Raw genomic sequence first — 20,954 nt, forward strand, 5'->3', positions numbered from 1 at the left:
AGACCCCGAGGTCGCCAGCTTTAGCGCAGGCTCATCTGGTTTGAGCAAAAAAAAAAGCTCACCAGCTTGGACCGAAGGTTGCTGACTTGAGCAAGGGGTTACTCGGTGTGCTGTTAGCCCCCTGTCAAGGCACATATGAGAAAGCAACCAATGAACAACTAAGGTGTCGCAACGAAAAACTGATGATTGATGCTTCTCATCTCTCTCTGTTCCTGTCTGTCTCTATCTATCCCTTTCTCTGACTCTCTGTCTCTGAAAAAAAAAAAGCACTTATTGAGGGCTTACCATCTGTGTTAGTTCATGTTCCTATGTCCTCTAGACCTCTTTTCTATGATTTTATTGTGGTTTATATGAACTAAAATCCCAAGTCCTTATTCCTAACAGAAATGCTTTCCTCCTGAGCCCTTAGCTAGCAAGGACAGTTAATTGGCTCCAATGCATTAAAGGTGGAGTCATACAGGAAATTGTGGCAACACTTGTTTGGTTTTTCCAGAGGAGTCTATGCAAATAAACAAGAAGAATTACTGTTATTAAACATGCATCATACAATTAAACTTGTCCAAAGTATTTTATAGTATTTTTTTTGGAAATGTAGACATTTAACAATACAGTGGTACCTTCAGATATGAATTTAATTCATTCTGTAACCAAGCTCGTAAGTCAGTCAACAAGTATATCAAACTGCCAATACTGGACCCATGCGCCAACGCACCAACTAGCGGCAGCTTCCCGAATCACAACTTGTATCTGGGAATTTCGCTTGGATCTCAAACAAAAATACGGACTGAGTTGCAGCTTGTTTCTTAAAAAAAAAATTCGTATGTTGGTTTGTTCGTATCTCAAGGTACCACTGTATTAAGGAATAACTGACCTTTTCTTTTTTTTTTTTTTTTTTTTAAACAGAGCCAGAGAGAGGGATAGACAGGGACAGACAGACAGGAACGGAGAGATGAGAAGCATCAATCATTAGTTTTTCGTTGCATGTTGCGATACCTTAGTTGTTCATTGATTGCTTTCTCATATGTGCCTTGACCGCGGGCCTTCAGCAGACCGAGTAACCCCTCACTTGAGCCAGAGACCTTGGGTCCAAGCTGGTGAGCTTTTTGCTCAAACCAGATGAGCCCGTGCTCAAGCTGGCGACCTCGGGGTCTCGAACCTGGGTCCTCAGCATCCCAGTCCGACGCTCTATCCACTCCGCCACCGCCTGGTCAGGCAATAACTGACTTTTTCTGGGTGTTAAAAGTTTTGGAAATTTTTTTAATGTTTATTTCATTGATTTTAGAGAGAAGAAGGGAGAAAGAGGGAGACAGGAACATAAATCTGTTCCTGTATGTGCCAGTGAATCAAACTGGCAACCTCTGCAGTTCAGGATGATGCTCTAACCAACCAAACTATCCGCCAGGCTTGGGACTGTGTTGTAAAGGGCCCTTATCTTGGAGGAATGCATTCTTAAACATTTACAGAAGAAATAACTGGATGTCTAATATTTCCTTCAAGAAAACAGAAGGAGCAGAGTATTTGTGGGTAGTTGGTGGTCAGAAATGGGTAGGTACACAGCTCTGGCCTGGTAGCTCAGTTGGTTGGTGTCTTCTGGACATGCCAAGGTTGCAGGGGATTAGACCTCCAGTCAGGGTACATATAAGAATCAACCAGTGAATGCAGCCTGACCAGGCGGTGGTGCAGTGAATAGAGCATCGGACTGAGACATAGAAGACCCAGGTTCAAAACCCCGAGGTTGCCGGCTTGAGCGCAGGGTCACTAGCTTGAGTGTGGGATCCTAGACATGACTCTATGGTCACTGCTTGAACCCATAGGTCGCTAGCTTGAGCCCAAGGTCGCTGGCTTGAGCATGGGGTCACTCAGTCTGCTGTAGTCCCCCCAACCCCAGTCAAGGCACATATGAGAAAGCAATCAATGAACAACTAAGGTACCACAATGAAGAATTGATGCTTCTCATCTCACTCCTTTTCTATTTGTCTGTCCCTATCTGTCCCTCTCTCTGGACTCTGTCTCTGTAAAAAAAACTAAAAAAACCAATGGATGCATAAATATGTGGAACAATAAATCAATGTTTCTCTCTCCCTCTTTAAAAATTAATTTTTAAAAATTTAAAAAGACCTGTGGTGACCCAGTGGATAAAGCATCGACCTGGAATGCTGAGGTTGCTAGTTTGAAACCCTGGGCTTGCCTTGTCAAGGCACATATGAAAGCAACTACTACAAGTTGATGCTTCCCACTCCTCCACTCCTTCTCTCTATCCTCTCTCTTTAAAAAATTTTTTGAAAAAGAAATGGGGGCCCATTCGGTGATGGCACATACAAGAAGCAATGACTGAGTGCCAAACTAAATGGAACAACTAAGTGAACAATGAGTTGATGCTTCCTGAGTCATTGGCTGTGCAAGTTGGGGCAGCCTGAGCCATAGGTCCTACAGCAAGATGCTTCATAGCCTCATTAAAAATGTGAGTCAGCCCTGGCTGATTGGCTCAGTGGTAGAGCGTTGGCCTGGCGTGCAAGAGTCCTGGGTTCGATTCCCGGTCAGGGCACACAGGAGAAGCGCTCATCTGCTTCTCCCCCCCTCCCCCCCTCCTTCCTCTCTGTCTCTCTCTTCCCCTCCCACAGCCGAGGCTCCATTGGAGCAAAGTTGGCCCGGGCGCTAAGAATGGCTCCATGGCCTCTGCCTCAGGCGCTAGAATGGCTCTGGTCGCAACGGAGCAATGCCCCAGATGGGCAGGGCATCGCCCCCTGGTGGGCATGCCGGGTGGACCCCAGTTGGGCGCATGCAAGAGTCTGTCTGACTGCCTCCCCGTTTCCAACTTCAGAAAAATACAAAAAAAAAAATGTTTGAGTTCCCCAATGAAGCCCTACTTCACCCAGGTTTACCAGGAGATCTGGGTAGGAATGGTGCTGATGGGCTTTATCATTTACACAATTAGGAGCATTGATAAAAGAAGTAAAGCTTTGAAAGCTTCAAGTGCCACACCGCTCATGGTCATCATTAACCAGCTGAACCTGGAGTGTACAGTGTGTCGAGCATCAGTCTGGCTGTAAATCTCAACTCTGTCAGATGGGAACGTGGGACACATTGTATACTGTAGAAGTACTGTTTCCTTGCTGGCATGAATAAATATACCTATAAGACAAAAAAGAAACAGAAAAATAAGAAATGGGTGGAGACACAAGGTTTACTGCAGTATTCCAGGAACTGTTGCTATATGATGGAAATTTGGTGTTTGAGATCTTGCTCCCTATATATGTCATCAGTTAGGCTCAAATAAATTATAAAAATTCTCTACAGATTTAGATGTTTCTTATATCAACATGACAAAAGGAGATTAGACTTTACTTGGTGAGCACACAATGTAATATACGGATATTGTATTATAAAGTTGTACACCTGAAAGTTAACCAATGTTACCCCATAAATTTAATTATTTACAAAAGTGTTCTCTATAAAACAGTACTCCGTGTTATGCCAGCAGCAGCCTCATACATCTCTTGTTACCACTCTTGACTGCATTATTTTCTCTTGTGTTTGATTTAATCTTATGTTGTTTAGCTCATCGTGGCTGCTAAGTGTACAAAAGTCCGCCATTAATGTGACCAGTAAACAGCCACATTGAGTGATTGATCTGGAAATGAAATTAAGAGTGATCAAGGTCTACAAAGATGGAAAATCAGTGATGGTTGCCACTCACATCAGGCACGTCCAATTCACCATAGCTATAATCTTGAACAAGAACAAAGTGATGGAAGCTGAAAGGATCTGTTTCAATGAAGGAGGCAGTAAGACTAACAAAAATTTGATGGCCTATATCAGACATGGACAAACTTCTAATGACCTGGATTGAAGACCAGATATATAAGTGTATCTATCCCTCTAAACCAGGGGTCCCCAAACTACGGCCCGCGGGCCGCATGCGGCCCCCTGAGGCCATTTATCCGGCCCCCACCGCACTTCCGGAAGGGGCACCTCTTTCATTGGTGGTCAGTGAAAGGAGCATAGTTCCCATTGAAATACTGGTCAGTTTGTTGATTTAAATTTACTTGTTCATTATTTTAAATATTGTATTTGTTTCCGTTTTGTTTTTTTATTTTAAAATAAGATATGTGCAGTGTGCATAGGGATTTGTTCATAGTTTTTTTTATAGTCTGGCCCTCCAACGGTCTGAGGGACAGTGAACTGGCCCCCTGTGAAAAAAGTTTGGGGACCCCTGCTCTAAACACTATGATCATGGCCAAAGCAAAAAGTTTGCGATGCTGAAAGAAAAGGCTGGACCTGATTACAACGTTGAATTTATTGCTAGCTCTGGGTGGTTTAAATGATTTAAGAATTGTTACTCATTGCACAATGAAAGGTGAATGGGGAGTCTGAGAATGCTCATGTGAAGGCAGCTAAAGAATTCCTGAAAACAATGGAAGAGCTGATTGTGGAGGAAAATGACCTGCCAAAGCAAATATTCAGAATGGATGAAACATCCCTATTCTGGAAACAGATATCAGAAAGGACTTTCATCTACTGAGGAGGCCAAGTCAGCACACCCACGCCTTTCCTGTCCTCTGCTCAACCTGCTGCCATGTTAACTTTATCCTTCGCTCGCCCTCCTAAGCTCCAAGGGTTCTCCTTTTTTCTCTGTAACTTGTTTCCTGAGCCCTTATCTTCTATGGCTCACTTCTACCTCAGTGCTTTCTAAATAAACTTTCTTTTATAGTAAAAAAAAAAAAAAAAAAAAAGGAGGCCAAGTCAAAGCCAGGTTACAAGGCTTTTAAGGACAGGACAAGTCTTGCTTGGGGGCAATGTTGCAGACTACAAACTGAAACCCTTTGTGACCTGGCACAGTGAAAACGCATAGCCTTCAAGCATATCAGTAAGCACACACTGCCAGTATACTAAAGGAACAGTAGGAAGTCATGGATGATGAAGCTCCTCTTCCAAGATGCTCTTCTGAATTGCTATGCCAGTGAAATGAAAAAGTACTACTTGGAAAATACTTATTGTTGATAATGTTCCTGGACATTCTCCTTTTTTATTTTTTTGACATTCTCCTTTCATTAGTGATCTTTAGTCCAAAATCAAAGTGGTGATTCTCCCTCCAAATACCACTCTTTTTTTTTTTTTTTTGTATTTTTCCGAAGCTGGAAACGGGGAGAGACAGTCAGACAGACTCCCGCATGCGCCCGACTGGGATCCACCCAGCACACCCACCAGGGGCAACGCTCTGCCCACCAGGAGGCAACGCTCTGCCCACCAGGGGGCGATGCTCTGCCCCTCCAGGGCGTCGCTCTTTCGTGACCAGAGCCACTCTAGCGCCTGGGGCAGAGGCCAAGGGGCCATCCCCAGGGCCCCGGGCCATCTTTGCTCCAATGGAGCCTTGGCTGCGGGAGGGGAAGAGAGAGACAGAGAGGAGGGGGGGGGTGGAGAAGCAAATGGGCGCTTCTCCTATGTGCCCTGGCCGGGAATCGAACCCGGGTCCCCCGCACGCCAGGCCGACGCTCTACCGCTGAGCCAACCGGCCAGGGCCCAAATACCACTCTTTGATGCAATCAATGGGTTAAGGAATTATAGCAGCTTTTAAGGCCTACCACCTGAGCAGGACCTTTGCCCAGGCTGTTACTGCAACTGAGGAAGGAAGACGCTGATGCAATTTGAGAAGGATTACAACATCTATGACTGCATCAAGAAACTTGCTTAAGCTTGGGGTAGTGTCACCAAGTGTATGAATGGCATCTGGAAGAAGATACACAGGAGGTTAATCTATGACTTAAAAGGATTTGCCAAGTTGAGGGGTTGTAAAAATCAACAAAGCTGTGGTTGAGATGGCACAGTTTACCAGAGTGAGGATAAGAACAACACAGAGTTGCTCCTAGAGGTGGGTCCTGTGGAATTGACTAAGAAAGACTTGTTGGAACTAGAACAGGAATGCATAGCTGAAGACACAAGAGAAAGAGAAAATACAAGAAAATAAAATAAGAATCCTCAAGAAAATTCACATTGGAGAGTTTAGCAAAAGCTTTTGTAGACCTTGACATTCTCCTTAAACAGTTGAAAACATGGATTCCGCCTGAGCTGTGGTGACACAATGGATAAAATGCCAACCTGGAAAGCTAAGGTTGCCAGTTTGAAACCCTGGGCTTGCCTGGTCAAGGCATTTATGGGAGTTGATGCTTCCTCTCTTCCCCCTCTTCTCTCTCTCTCTCTCTTTCTAAAAATGAATAAGTAAAAATAATTTTAAAAAACCAACAACCATGGACTCCAATACTGCAAGGTTTTCATTAATAGAAATGTTTATGGTACATATCTGCTTATAAGCAAATCTGTGGCAGAAAATAAAAACATACCAAGCAAATCTCTATGGATATATTTCTGAAAAGAGTGACATTTCCAGGAGAAGAGCCTGAGTCAGGTCCTTCAGGAGGTATTCCAGAAGACAGCATTATTATCATAGGAGATGTCAGCTCCTCACGTATTATTGCCCCTGAAGACCTTCTAGCAGACAAACAAGGTGTGGAGGTAGAAGGCAGAAATGTTGATGCCCTGTTAACCCTGTATGAGCCTAGGTTCATGTGTGTATTTGTGTCTTAGGGTTTTTTGTTTGTTTGTTTGTTTTGTATTTTTCTGAAGTTGGAAACAGGGAGGCAGTCAGACAGACTCCCGCATACACCCAACCAGGATCCACCCGGCATGCCCATCAGGGGGCAATGCTCTGCCCATCTGGGGCGTTGCTCTGTTGCAACCAGAGCCATTCTAGTGCCTGAGGCAGAGGCCACGGAGCCATCCTCAGCACCCGGGCCAACTTTACTCCAATGGAGCCTCGGCTGTGGGAGGGGAAGAGAGAGACAGAGAAGAAGGAGAGGGGGAGGGGTGGAGAAGCAGATGGGCGCTTCTCCTGTGTGCCCTGGCCGGGAATCAAACCCAGGACTCCTGCATGCCAGGCCGATGCTCTACCACTGAGCCAACCAGCTAGGACTGTGTCTTAGTTTTTAACAAAGTTTAAAAAGTTAAAATATAAAATTTTTTAAAATTTAAATCAGGAAAAGCTTATATTATAAAGATATAAGTAAAGAAAATATTTTTGTACAGCCAAACAATGTATTTGTGTTTTAAGCTAAGTGTTATTAAAAGGAGTTGAAAAACTTAAAAAATCGTTAATGTTTACAAAATTAGCCTGACCGGCCTGACCTGTGGTGGCGCAGTGGGATAAAGCGTCGACCTGGAACACTGAGGTCGCCGGTTCGAAACCTTGGGCTTGCCCGGTCAAGGCACATATGGGAGTCAAAGCTTCTTGCTCCTCCCCCTTCTCTCTCTCTCTGTCTCTCTCTCTCACTCCTCTCTCTCTAAAAAATCAATAAATAAAATATTAAAAAAAAAATTAGCCTGACCTATGGCGACACAGTGGATAAAGTGTCAATGTGGAACGCTGGTTTAAAACCCTGGGATTGCCTGGTCAAGGCACATATGATAAGCAACTATAAGCTGATGTGTCCCAATCCTCCCCCACCACTTTTCTCTCTCTAAAATCAAAATCTTTCAAGAAAAGTTTATAAAAGTAAAGATACAGTAAAGCTAAGATTAATTTATTATTGAAGAAATAAAAAAAATTTAAATACATTAAGTGCATTCTAAGTGTACAGTGTTTATAAATTCTACAGCAGTGGCCTAGGCCTTCACATTCACTCACCACTGACTCATCCAGAGTTGTAACTTCTAGTACTGCAATCATATACAAGTGTACCATTTTTATTTTTTATACTATTTTTACTGTACCTTTTCTATGGTTAGATATGTTTAGATACAGATACTATTGTGTTGCAATTGCTTAAAGTATTCAGGACAGTAATATGCTATACAGATTTGTTGCTAGGAGCAATACAATACAGGCAGTACCTGGGTTATGAATGAGATAGGTTCTGTAGGTTTATTCTTAAGTTGAATTTGTATATAAGTTGGAACAGGTACATTTACCCATTAAATGCAACTTAAGATAGATGTTTGTCTTAATATAGTATTTATTTTACCTTTTTGTGCATATATATACATGTAAACATTTTCAAACCCACAGAATCTATCTTGTTTGTAACCCAGGGACTGCCTGTATAGCCTAGGTAGGTAGTAGGCTATATCATCTATGTTTGGCGTGTGGATGTCCTGGGTTCGATTTCTGGTCAGGGCACAGCACCTATCTGCTTCTCCACCCCTTCCTCCTCACTTCTCTCTCACTCTCTGTCTCTCTTCCTCTCCTGCAGCCATGGCTCAATTGGAGCAAGTTGGCCCCAGGTGCTGAGGATGGCTCCATGGCCTTCGCCTCAGGTGCTAAGAAGAGCTTGGTCACTGAGCAACTGAGCAATGCCCAGATGGGCAAAGCATCACCCTCTAGTGGGCTTGCCTGGTGGATCCCGGTCAGGGTGCCTGCAGGACTTTGACTCTCTGCCTCCCTTCCTCTCATTGGGGAGATACACACACACACACACACACACACACACACACACACACACAAATTTCCAGCACACCAGAGCCTCCCTGGCTTCTCCTCCCAGTTAGTAACCACCAAGGAAGGTAATGACTATTCTGACTTCTATTACTGGGATATTTGATATAAGAAGAAATATATATATTTGGTCTTTGTCCTTGGTTCCTGGCACAAGAGCTCCTAACTCTTATAATTTCCTAAGTGATAATGCTGAGAAGAGCATCTTTTGTTATTTGTCCCTTTCAGTGATACCTGAACTTATATTAATGGGGTGACACAAGATGGGCTCCTATGGAGCCCCAGAATGGGGCCTGGTTGCCAGAGGAACCAACTGTGTGATTTGAGAACTGGAACTTCCAGACTGCCTCCTAACCTCTAGGAAGAGGAGAGGGATTGGGGTTTGAGTTAATTACCAATTGCTAATTATTTAATCAATTGTGCCTATACAATGGAACCTCCACATAAACCTAACCTATGGGGTTTGGCAAGCTTCAGAGTTGGTGCATCTATCCATGTGCTTTGAGGGTGGTGCACCTCAAACTCCATAGGGACAGAAACACCTGTGTTCAGGAACTCCCAGACTCACCCTATGTATCTCAATCTGGATATTCACTTGTATCCTTCACAATATCCTTTATAACAAACTAGCAATATAAGTAGAGTATTTCCCTAAGTTTTGTGAGCCATTATAGCAAATTATTGGACCTGATGAGGTGGTCATGGAAACCCAAATTTATTTTATCTATTATAAATATAAGTTAACATATGAACTACATCCAATTTGGGCTATTATGAATAAAGCTGCTATAAATATTCTTTTAAGTGTTTTTTGGTGAATATAAACACTCATTTCTGTTGGGTTTATAACCAGAAGTACAATAGGAGTGCTGGGTCATAAAGTACACATAATTTAGTTCTAGTAGGTATTGCCATAGATTTTTCCAAATTGTACCAATTTACATGCTTTCTAGCAATTGAATGAGAGTTCCAGTCGTTCTACCTCCTAATACTTGGTATAATGTTTTTTAAAAGCAATTTGTGAACTTTGAAACTTCTAAATGGATCTTTAGCTCCACAGAAGGTGAGCTCTGCTGTGAGGTGCATTTAGAGTTAGTTCTTGGAATGTCAAGACATAGTGTACCAACCTTAAGGATGAGCCTGCAGCCTCTGACATGGGCAGAGAAGACTAGAATCCAAACACAGCCCAGCATGAGCCTAGAGATTCTCAAAGGAATTCCAGACTCTTGCTCAATGGACTCCTGGGTCATCTAGGGCAGCGGTCGGCAAACTCATTAATCAACAGAGCCAAATATCAACAGTACAACGACTGAAATTTCTTTTGAGAGCCAAATTTTTTAAACTATATAAGTAGGTACATTCCTTATCCAGGTAGCACCCGCGTGTGGTACTTTGTGGAAGAGCCACACTCAAGGGGCTAAAGAGCCGCATGTGGCTCACGAGCCACAGTTTGCCGACCAGGGATCTAGGGCATTGTGAGGCAAGATAGAACTGGAGCAACAGGCTCAAAAAAGGAAGCTGACCCACTTCTGACCCAATCACTGTGTGCATATCTCTGAAGGAATAGACCTGACCAAGTAAGATGGAGTTGCCTTTCCCAAGGTGGCATTAGGGGTTAGTGGCAGTGCTGACCTGATGGGGGAGGATCCTGTTTCAATCTGGTCTCTGGTTCAGCTTGGAAAACAAACCCAAATCTCCTTGGAAGCAGAACTTCAGATGGGCCAACAGAGCTCCCTGAAGGTATGAGGCCTGAAGCCTGAAGGGACCAGCAGGTAACTGGGCACTGCAGCCTGCGTCTGGTCAGTCACAAGAAAACATTCCCGCGTCCTCACAGGGTGTTTTGTTTTGGTTTATACTTTCTTCCCTGAGGAATGTAGAGGCTTTCACTCAAACCCCTACGGGATCTTCTGACAATGGAGGCAAGGCTGATCCTGAAGAGACCCCCTTGGTGGTGCCAGCCCTAACTGGACTGTGAAGCCAACAGCCACTTTCTTCTCTACGGTTCAGAATTTTATCCAATCTGCCTTGATGAAGTACCCCTTATGAGGGCCCCCGGGAAGCAGGGATGGTTGCGTTTCTGATACAGGAAGGAGTCTTGCTATGGATACCCAAGCCCTGAGCTGGCTCTTGGACCCCTAGCACAAACAGCATAACCTAGGCCCCCCTGGAGTAGGCAGTGGCAGTCTCCTATTCCAGTCCTCAGTTTAGGACTGCATGGGAGATATAAGAAACAGAAATTACGGGTGAAGCCTATTTTATAAAACACAAAAGACAGTGTGGCCGGCAGGTCATGGGGATCTAAAAAGAGGAAAGGTCGCAGCAGCTAAAAGGTGATTGAGGGGCTATACCTGGTTAGGGCTGAAGAGACGGTCAGGAGGAGGAAAAGGCCAGGGGAGGGAGGAAGGAGACTGAGTAATGAAGCCTCAGGGCTCTTCAGGGGTGGAGAAAAGGTGTCCAGAGGCCGAGGGGGCGTGGGGCGGAGGGACGCGGGACGCGAGGTGCGGGTCCGACCTGGGTTGGTTGTGCCGGGCAAGGCAGGTTCTCTGCAGAGGGAAATCACTACCATGCTGGATTCTGGGCCTGACCCACCTAACAGGGATACGGAAAGATTTTTGTCTCTTCACACAGAGCCCAACCCTCGACGCCGGGACTCGGTGTGCCATAGGTTCAGGGACGCCTGCAGCGCTGAAAGGGAGACAACCAGTAGTGTCCGCCGCTTTAGGCTGTGGGAGGGATATCTCCGCGAGGGGGGGTTAGTTGTCCTCACTTCCGGGTGCCTGAGAATGCACGGGCGGGGGTCGGAGGTCGGCTGCTGGAACCCAGATTTCTCTGGCCTCTCAGTTCACCTACCTCCAGGGGCCACCAAACGACCGTTACAAAAGGGCTCCCGGACGATAGGCAACAGCTGCAAACTTTTTTCCAAGCTCTAAGCCCCGCCTCTCTAGTGCCGGCGACGTCTCTTTGGCGACGCACTGCGAAGTGCGGCTGCGCAGGGGTGACGGAGCGCAGACGTGGGGGAGGGGGTGTTTTGGATCCAGCCGCTCGCCGTCCTTTCCAGACTCAGCCATCGGGAAGCTTCTCCTTCCTGCTTTCCTTTCCCGTTCCCCTTCCCTTTCCCTTTCCCAGCCTCGGCCCCTTCCCTCCCTCCTCCCCTTCTGCCTGCCTCCCCTGTTTTCTACTGACGCCCCGGGTCCCGGCCATTTTCCGGGCCGGGCACACTAAGGTGCACGACCCCGGGGCCCAGTATATGACCCGCCGTCTCGCTACCCCTCGCTTTCCCCGCCCCATGTGGCTGCGTGGCCGCGGCGGCGCTGCCCACTATGGCCCGGAAAGCAGTTAGCAGGAAGCGGAAAGCGCCAGCCTCGCCGGGAGCTGGGAGTGACGCTCAGGCCCCGCAGGTGAGGGCTGCGAGGCTGGGACTCGGGTAATAAAGCCCAGGCACCTAGAGGGGGATACTGTTCGCAGATCAGGGGAACCGGAAACGGGACCCAAGGTCTGTAGTCGGGGTGTATGGGGGTGCGGAGCCCGGGCCTGTAGAGTCCCGGCTGGGCCATCAGGAGTTCACTGGCGAGCCGATAGACCGGGATGAAGAGCTAAAGGGGAATTTGAAAATGGGGCATATTCAGCTTCGCAAGACCTGCACCCGGGAATGGAGCTTGAAGAGAAACCAGAATCTGGGCTTTGGAGGAAGTAAAACCGAAGTCGAAGGGAATCGGGAACAAAACCTCCCAGAAAATAGGGGGCGGAAGAGTGAAGTCCCCCTTACGGGGGCCCCTGGTAAGCAGGGATAATTGCGTTTCTGATACAGGAAGGAGTCTCGCTATGGATACCCAAGCCCTGAGCTGGCTCTTGGACCCCTAGCACAAACAGCAGCCCTATACCGCCCTCTTTAGAGGGCAAGATCTTGTTGGACATGTATTCGGACTCTTCCTTCCCGTGCCTCCCATCTCACTGGTGTTTGATTTTTGAATTATACAACTGCCTGGGAGCGCGGGTCTCGTGACATGGGGGCGGCCATTGGTGCATCCTGGAAGACTTGAGACCCTAAATGTGCATCCTTCGTGTTCCGCGGGGAGTAAAGGCTGAGAGGGAGAAGGGGACGGGTAGAGATGCAGCCCGGGTCGGTATGGTAATCGTTCAGTCCCTCATTCCCTTCCTTATGAAGGATAACTTAGAATCTGAATCTTTCACTCCTAAAAGGTTTAGTAAAGCTTTTGTCTTCTGCTTCCATTCCCTTGTCTCTCATCCCTTCTTTCTCATAGGTAGATGTGGCTGAGCAGGATCTTTTCAATCTTGAAAGAGTTCAACTAAACTTGTCTCTGTTGAGATTCCTGTTCTTGTATTTCCCGGTTCAATATAACTTGCAGGCTGAGTTCTTGGTGATTTCTCTAATACAGCAGGATCCCTTGTTCTGAAGGAAGGTAGCCAATGCCCTGATTTCTGATCTTGCTTTCCACAGTTTGGATGGGATCACTCCCTTCACAAAAGGAAGAGACTTCCCCCAGTGAAGAGATCCTTAGTGTACTACCTGAAGAACCGAGAAGTCATGCTACAGAATGAAACCAACTACTCTCGAGTGTTGCATGGTTATGCAGCACAGCAACTTCCCAGTCTCCTGAAGGAAAGAGAGTTTCACCTTGGGACCCTTAATAAAGTGTTTGCGTCTCAGTGGCTGAATCATAGGCAGGTGGTGTGTGGCACAAAATGCAACACGGTAAGTGTCTTGGGGGATGTGAACTTTATCCTAAGCCCTGGATATATGGTTCCACATGCTCAAGAACCTTTTCTCTTGTTGCTCATTTTTCCCATCAGTTTCTTTTGAGAGGAGGTCCCTTTGCTCTCCTTTTCATTTCTTTCTGTTTTCCATTCATTTTTTGCTCCTTTTCCCACTTTTTTTTTTTTTTTTTTCTGAAGTTGGCAATGGGGAGGCAGTCAGACTGACTCCTGCATGTGCCCGACCGGGATCCACCCGGCATGCCCACCAGGGGGCGATGCTCTGCCCATCTGGAGCATCTCTGCTGCAACCAGAGCCATTCTAGCGCCTGAGACAGAGGCCATAGAGCCATCCTCAGCGCCTGGGCCAACTTTGCTCCAATGGAGCCTTGGCTGTGGGAGGGGAAGAGAGAGACAGAGAGGAAGGATAGGGGGAGGGGTGGAGAAGCAGATGGGCACTTCTCCTGTGTGCCCTGGCCAGGAATCGAACCTGGGACTCCTGCACACCAGCCGACACTCTACCACTGAGCCAACAAGCCAGGTCCTCCTTTTCCCACTTTACATTTCAGATAAAGCTTTAGAGGAGTCTGTTTTTGTAAGCTTTTTGCCGTATGTATATGCCACTGCTTCTAGAGTTTTTTTGGCTTCATTTTTAATGTTGCTTTTTAAGTCAGAGGCTTCAAAGCAAAGACTGAGCGTTTTTCAGGATACATGATAGAGAAAACCTAGGTTTTAGCGGCTGGCCCAAAGGCCCATATGTGCCTTGACCTGGCAAGCCCAGGGTTTCGAACCAGCGACCTCAGCATTTCCAGGTCAATGCTTTATCCACTGCACCACCACAGGTCAGGTGATTGCCAGCTTTTATTGAGGTTCTACGATGGGTCAGGCGTTATTCCTTGCCTTGCCTCATTTGAGTTTTTTGTTTGTTTGTTTGTTTTTTACAGAGACAGATAGGGACAGACAGGAATGGAGAGAGATGAGAAGCATCAATCATCAGTTTTTCCTTGCGACACCTTAGTTGTTCATTGATTGCTTTCTCATATGTGCCTTGACCACGGGCCCTCAGCAGACCAAGTAACTCCTTGCTCGAACCAGCAACCTTGGGCCCAAGCTGGTGAGCTTTGCTCAAACCAGATGAACCCGCGCTCAAGCTGGCGACCTCACGATCTCGAACCTGGATCATTCACATCCCAGTTTGACGATCTATCCATTGTGATACCGCCTGGTCAGGCTATTTATTGCTTGATTTTAAAGAGAGAGGAAGGTAGAGTGTGAGCGTGAGAGACATAAACATTAATCTGTTTCTGTATGTGCCCTAATTGGGGATCAAACTAGCAACCTTTGCGCTTCGGGATGACACTCTAACCCAGTGGTCCCCAACCTTTTTTGGGCCACAGACCAGTTTAATGTCAGAAAATATTTTCATGGACCGGCCTTTAGAGTGGGATGGATAAATGTATCACGTGACCAAGACAAGCGTCAAGAGTGAGTCTTGGATGGATGTAACAGGGAATCTGGTAATTTTTAAAAAATAAAACAGGCCCTGGCCGGTTGGCTCAGTGGTAGAGCGTCGGCTTGGCGTGCGGAAGTCCCGGGTTCGATTCCCGGCCAGGGCACAGAGGAGAAGCGCCCATCTGCTTTTCCACCCCCCCCCCCCCTTCCTCTGTCTCTCTCTTCCCCTCCCGCAGCCGAGGCTTCATTGGAGCAAAAGATGGCCCGGGTGCTGGGGATGGCTCCTTGGCCTCTGCCCCAGGCGCTAGAGTGGCTCTGGGCGCGGCAGAGCGATGCCCCGGAGGGGCAGAGCATTGCCCCCTGGTGGGCATGCCGGGTGGATCCCGGTGGGGCGCATGCGGGAGTCTGTCTGACTGTCTCTCCCCGTTTCCAGCTTCAGAAAAATACAAAAAATAAATAAATAAATAAAAAGGACATAGGCACCTACTTATGGTGGCACAGTGGATAAAGCGTCAACCTGGAACGTTGAGGTCACTGATTTGAAACGCTGGGCTTGCCAGGTTAAGCAACATATGGGGGTTGTTTCTTCCTGCTCCTCCTCCCCCATTCTCTCTGTCTCCTCTCTCGAAAATGAATAAATAAAATCTTAAAAATAAATGACATAGGCAAAGATTTAAACATGAGTTTTAAGAAGGAAATAATACCATGGTTGGGCCAAGCTTTCATTTCCTCTTTTGTTGATGGCTGCTTGTAGTACAGAATCCTTTCAAAACTAAGTGGTGGCGGCAAGCCTTTATGAAACTTTATTTTTCTAGTCTCTCAGGCTGCCATTCCCAGTTTAAGAGACGTGTCATCATTGTCGCTTGGAGTATAAACACTCTCTTATTTGGGGGAATTTATTCTACTCACACATACCATTATAATGTTTATAATGCCCATATACTGCCCAGCAGATATTGCTGAATTATAAATTGAAGTGATCACCCTACTCTCCTGCTTCTGGAATTTATTATTTTGAAGGTGAGATAATATTAAGTAATAACTTCACCTACTGTTTTTTTTGTGTGTTTTTTTTTTTTACAGAGACATGGAGAGAGTCAGCGAGAGGGATAGACAGGGACAGACAGACAGGAACGGAGAGATGAGAAGCATCAATCATGAGTTTTTCGTTGCGTATTGCGACACCTTAGTTGTTCATTGACTGCTTTCTCATATGTTCCTTGACCGTGGGCCTTAGCAGACCGAGCAACCCCTTGCTTGAGCCAGCAACCTGGGTCCAAGCTGGTGAGCTTTTGCTCAAACCAGATGAGCCCGTGCTCAAGCTGGCGACCTCGGGGTCTTGAACCTGGGTCCTCAGCATCCCAGTTTGATGCTCTATCCACTGCGCCACCACCTGGTCAGGCATAACTTTACCTACTGTTAATACCTACCTCTTTCTATCTTCCTATGATCTTGACCTTATGCAGGGACTAGTTTTTACTTTATAGTAAGTATTTTCTTTGTTTAGCTTTCAGAAGCAGAGCAGGGAATGAGGAACATTGCTCTTCTCTGAACTTTGTGACATTTGGCAAATGATTTCCTTAGCTGTGCCTTTGTTTTCCTATTTCTAAAGTTGCAGTGGTAATAATGAATACTGAGAAGATGGCTGGGAACATCTTGGGAAATACTTCAAGTGAACAATATTTTACTTAAAAGTAGTATTCATAATAGTGAATTCAAAGCCTTTTCCATTGCTCTTTGCATTCCCTGAGACTGCACTCAGTTTGAAAGAAAGGAAACTAAACAATTAGAACTATTTTGGGAAAATATGTGAAGATTTTAGGGAGGAGGAGTTCATGTTGGATTTTCAATAGTAAGTTTTTTTTTGTTTTTTAAAGATTTTATTTATTGATTTTAGACAAAGGAGAGAGGTAGAGAGAAAGACAGGAGGGAGGAATGGGAAGCATCAAATCATAGTTGATTCTCCAATGTTACTTGATCGAGCAAGCCTGGAGTTTCAAACCAGTAACCTCAGAATTCCAGGTCAGTACTTTATCCACTGTGCCACCGCGGGTCAGGCAGTTAAGTTTTTTTTTGTTTTTTTTTTTCAGAGACAGAGAAAGAGAGAGAGGGATAGACAGAAATGGAGAGAAATGAAAAGCATCAATCATCAGTTTTTCATTGCATGTTGCAACACCTTAGTTGTTCATTGATTGCTTTCTCATATGTGCCTTGACCGCGGGCCTTCAGCAGACCGAGTAACCCCTTGCTTGAGCCAGTGACCTGGGTCCAAGCTGGTGAGCTTTTGCTCAAGCCAGATAGATGAGCCCGCACTCAAGCTGGCGACTTTGGGGTCTCGAACCTGGGTCTTCTGCATCCCAGTCCGACGCTCTATTCACTGTGCCACTGCCTGGTCAGGCTGATGGTATAGTTTTAATACATAGAGTGTCGGACTAGGATGCAGAGGACCCAGGTTCGAGAACCCGAGGTCGCCAGTTTGGGCTCATCTGGTTTGAGCAAGGCTCACCAGCTTGAGCCCAAGGTCGCTGGCTTCAGCAAGGGGTTACTCGGTCTGCTGAAGGCCCGTGGTCAAGGCACATGAGAAAGCAATCAAAGAACAACTAAGGTGTTGCAACACGCAATGAAAAACTGATGATTGATGCTTCTCATCTCTCTCTGTTTCTGTCTATCCCTCTCTCTGACTCTCTCTGTTCCTGTAAAAAACAAAACAAAACTATACCATCACTAAAATAATTTAAATGTATTCAGTAGGAAAAGTATACCACTTACATTCTAAAATCACATTAATATGCATGTGCAGGTTAGAAGCTGTTTTGTTGTTTTTAGAGAGAGCAAAAGAGAGAGACAGGAAGGGAGAGAGAGGAGAGAGATGAGTAACATCAACTCATAGTTGCTTCACTTTAGTTGTTTTCATTGATTTATTCTCATATGTGCCTTAATGGGGATGGGGTGTGCTTAAGCTAAGCCAGTGACACCTTGCTCAGGCCAGTGACTGGGATCATGTTGATCATCCTGCACTCAAGCCAGTGACCTTGGGGTTTTATTTTATTTATTTATTTTATAATTTTCCGAAGCTGGAAACAGGGAGGCAGTCAGACTCCCGCATGCGCCCAACCGGGATCCACCCGGCATGCTCCCCAGGTGGCGATGCTCTGCCCATCTGTGGGGTCGCTCTGTTGCAACCAGAGCCATTCTAGCGCCTGAGGCAGAGGCCATGGAGCCATCCTCAGTGCCCAGGCCAACTTTGCTCCAGTGGAGCCTTGGCTGAGGGAGGGGAAGAGAGAGACCAGAGAGGAAGGAGAGGGGGAGGGGTAGAGAAGCAGATGAGCGCTTCTCCTGTGTGCCCTGGCCAGGAATCGAACCCGAGACTCCTGCACGCCAGGCCAATGCTCTACCACTGAGCCAACCGTCCGGGGCCAACCTTGGGGTTTTAAACCGGGGCCCTCAGCATCCTGTGCCGACACTGAATTCACTGTCCCATCACCAGTCAGGCTAGATAGAAGCTGTTTTTCTCTTAACTAGGTTTCGCCAGCATGTAACTATATACACAAATGCTAAAAGGCATTTCCACATTAACTAGCTTGGGGCTATAATATTGAAACCTCTCCGCTGAGGCAGTGGGTCATCCTCTGTGGTTAAAGCAGCGGAGTTATTTTATAAACTTTTCGGTAGCTTGATTTCTGGGGTGGGAATTGTCCTGTGCTCTGCGCTGACCCTCAAACTGGAAGGCCAGTAAGCATAGGAATAACGACAAAGATGGCCAGCCTGTGTTTTAATTATTATTAACATTAGTATGGTCATACTCTTCTAAATTATTTAAGGAGGTTCACTCCCCTACAAAGATCACGCCCATGTCTTTCCTTTCCCCCTCTTCTTCCTTCTCAGCTGTGTAGCTCCTAAACTCTAAGGGTCTCCATGAGACTTGTAACCAGGGGAGCAATGGGCAGTAGCATCTTGTCCTCAGCTAACCCTCTGAACCTGTCTTCAAGGCCCCTTTTTCTCAGACTTCTCAGTGAGCCAAAACAGCCCCACTTAGGCTCTGAGCCCCTGTTGCTTCTTCTATCCTAAGCTTTTTCTTTGATTCACTGTCCCCAGCTTTAATAAATGTGCTCTCAAAAAATTTTTTTAAATTATTCAAAAGAAAGGTAATATAACCTTAATTGGAACATAGGTCTGAGAACTAGGATGAGTAGGTATGTTTTCCCGGTTTAGACAAACTCAGATTGTGTACAGAGCCAGACAGAACACCTAAATTAAGAGAAGCCCTTGCCTGACCAGGCAGTGGCGCAGTGCATAGAGTGTCCAACTGGAATGCCGAGGACCCAGGTTTGAGACCCCGAGGTCACCAGCTTGAGCACAGGCTCATCTGGTTTGAGCAAAAGCTCACTAGCTTGGACCTAAGGTCACTGGCTCCAGCAAGGGGTTACTCGGTCTGCTGAAGGCCCACGGTCAAGGCACATATGAGAAAGCAATCAGTGAACAACTAAGGTGTCGCAGTGTGCAACAAAAAACTAATGATTGATGCTTCTCATCTTTCCGTTCCTGTCTGTCTGTCCCTGTTGATCCCTCTCCCTGACTCTCTCTCTGTCTTTGTAAAAAAAAAAAAAAGAGAAGCCAGGCACCAAAGAGTAAGTAAATAATGGAGACTGCGAAGAGCCAGAGAAGGAATTCTTGGTTCCAGCCAGTTGTCACCATGTAACAATTTGGGCCTAATATTAATATAAAGTTTTTTTTTTAAAGAGAAACGTGAAGTCTTTTTTGTTTGTTTCGTTTTTTGTTTTTTATTTTTGTATTTTTCTGAAGTTAGAAGCAGGGAAGCAGTCAGACATTCCTGCATGCACCCGACCAGGATCCACCCGGCATACCCACCAGGGGGTGATGCTCTGCCCATCTGTAGTGTTGCTCTGTCATGGCCGGAGCCATTGTAGCGCTGAGACGGAGGCCATGGAGCTGTCCTCAGCACCCGGGCCAACTTTGTTCCAATGGAGCCTTAGCTGCTGGAGGGGAAGAAAGAGAAAGGAGAGGGGGTAGAGTGGAGAAGCAGATGGGCACTTATCCTGTGTGCCCTGGCTGGGAATAGAACCTGGGACTTCCACTCACCGGAAGTGGAAGTCCAGCCAGGGCTGAAGTCTATATTTTTTTGAGGCAAAGTATCAATTGTTTATGAGGAATATTGAGAATCTGGTGTGATGAGTTTTTGTTTATTTATTTATTTTTTACAGAAACAGAGTGAGTCAGAGAAAGGGATAGACAGGTACAGACAGACAGTAACGGAGAGAGATGAGAAGCATCAATCATTAGTTTTTCTCTTTTTTTTATATTTAATTTTATTCATTTTTAGAGAGGAGAGAGAGAGGGAGACAAAGAGGGAGAGAGAGACAGAGAGAGAAGGGGGAAGAGCTGGAAGCATCAACTCCCATATGTGCTTTGACCAGGCAAGCCCAGGGTTTCGAACCAGCGACCTCAGCATTTCCAGGTCGACGCTTTATCCACTGCGCCACCACAGGTTAGGCCAATCATTAGTTTTTCATTGCGCGATGCAACACTTTAGTTGTTCATTGATTGCTTTCTCATATGTGCCTTGACTGCGGGCCTTCAGCAGACCGAGGAACCCCTTGCTGGAGCTAGCGACCTTGGGTTCAAGCTGGTGGGATTTTGCTCAAACCAGATGAGCCTGCACTCAAGCTGGCGACCTCAGGGTCTTGAACCTGGGTCCTCTGCATCCCTGTCCAATGCTCTATCCACTGCGCCACCGCCTGGTCAGGCTGGTGTGATGAGTTTTATGTGTCTAGAAGAAAGTTGTGAGATTAGGGTTGGAAAGGTTTATTAGGGTCTAGTTGTGGAAGCTCTTGAATGTGAAGCTAAGATTTTATTTTGTGGGAAATGGAGAAGTAAAGCCTAATGATTTTTAAGCAGGGAATGATGTTGAAATAATGCTTTTAGGAAGAGAAATTATATAACTTGAAGTTATCTAGCTAATGATGTGGTATGGATGAGAGGTAATGAGCGGCAAAACCATGAGAGTAATGGGGACAGATGACATCTTAGAGGTGGAATCTATAAATGATAATATGTTCATATTAATCGATTCAGAGCAATAAGTCAGAATTGATCCTGATATCTTCAATGTAGGTAACTGGAAAGATGGCAGGATGAGAATTGAGCAGATTTGAAGAGAAAATGAATTTAGTTTTGTGCTTTCAATTAATTGAAGTTTGGGAGAGGGGCAAAGATTGAAGTCAGTGGTTTGGGAATCATGTATGTATAAGGAATATTGTTATATTACCATGGGAGAGAAATTAGA

The 20,954-nt window shown here is 45.9% G+C and overlaps 1 protein-coding gene and 1 long non-coding RNA gene across 3 annotated transcripts in view; one reads left to right on the forward strand and one right to left on the reverse strand.

Annotated features, from left to right (window-relative positions):
- Window positions 1–2,999: 2,999 nt before the first annotated feature.
- Window positions 3,000–11,448, reverse strand: LOC136394535 (uncharacterized). Its single transcript, XR_010749204.1, has 2 exons — window positions 11,336–11,448; window positions 3,000–3,132 (listed from the first exon to the last, which is right to left on the reverse strand). It is a non-coding gene; the product is annotated as an uncharacterized lncRNA (long non-coding RNA).
- An 81-nt stretch (window positions 11,449–11,529) lies between these two features.
- Window positions 11,530–20,954, forward strand: part of DCAF12 (DDB1 and CUL4 associated factor 12) — a 35,003-nt gene continuing 25,578 nt past the window's right edge. Inside the window, exons 1-2 of one of the 2 annotated variants that reach the window (XM_066367803.1) lie at window positions 11,530–11,883; window positions 12,945–13,199. In XM_066367803.1, the coding sequence (XP_066223900.1) occupies window positions 11,806–11,883; window positions 12,945–13,199 (333 nt within the window). In that variant the 5' untranslated portion in view covers window positions 11,530–11,805. Of the gene's footprint in view, window positions 11,884–11,938; window positions 12,263–12,944; window positions 13,200–20,954 lie in introns of those variants that run through there. The other variant, XM_066367804.1, reaches the window with a different exon arrangement.

This window comes from Saccopteryx leptura, chromosome 2 (assembly GCF_036850995.1).
Source record: "Saccopteryx leptura isolate mSacLep1 chromosome 2, mSacLep1_pri_phased_curated, whole genome shotgun sequence".
Lineage (NCBI taxonomy): Eukaryota > Metazoa > Chordata > Mammalia > Chiroptera > Emballonuridae > Saccopteryx > Saccopteryx leptura.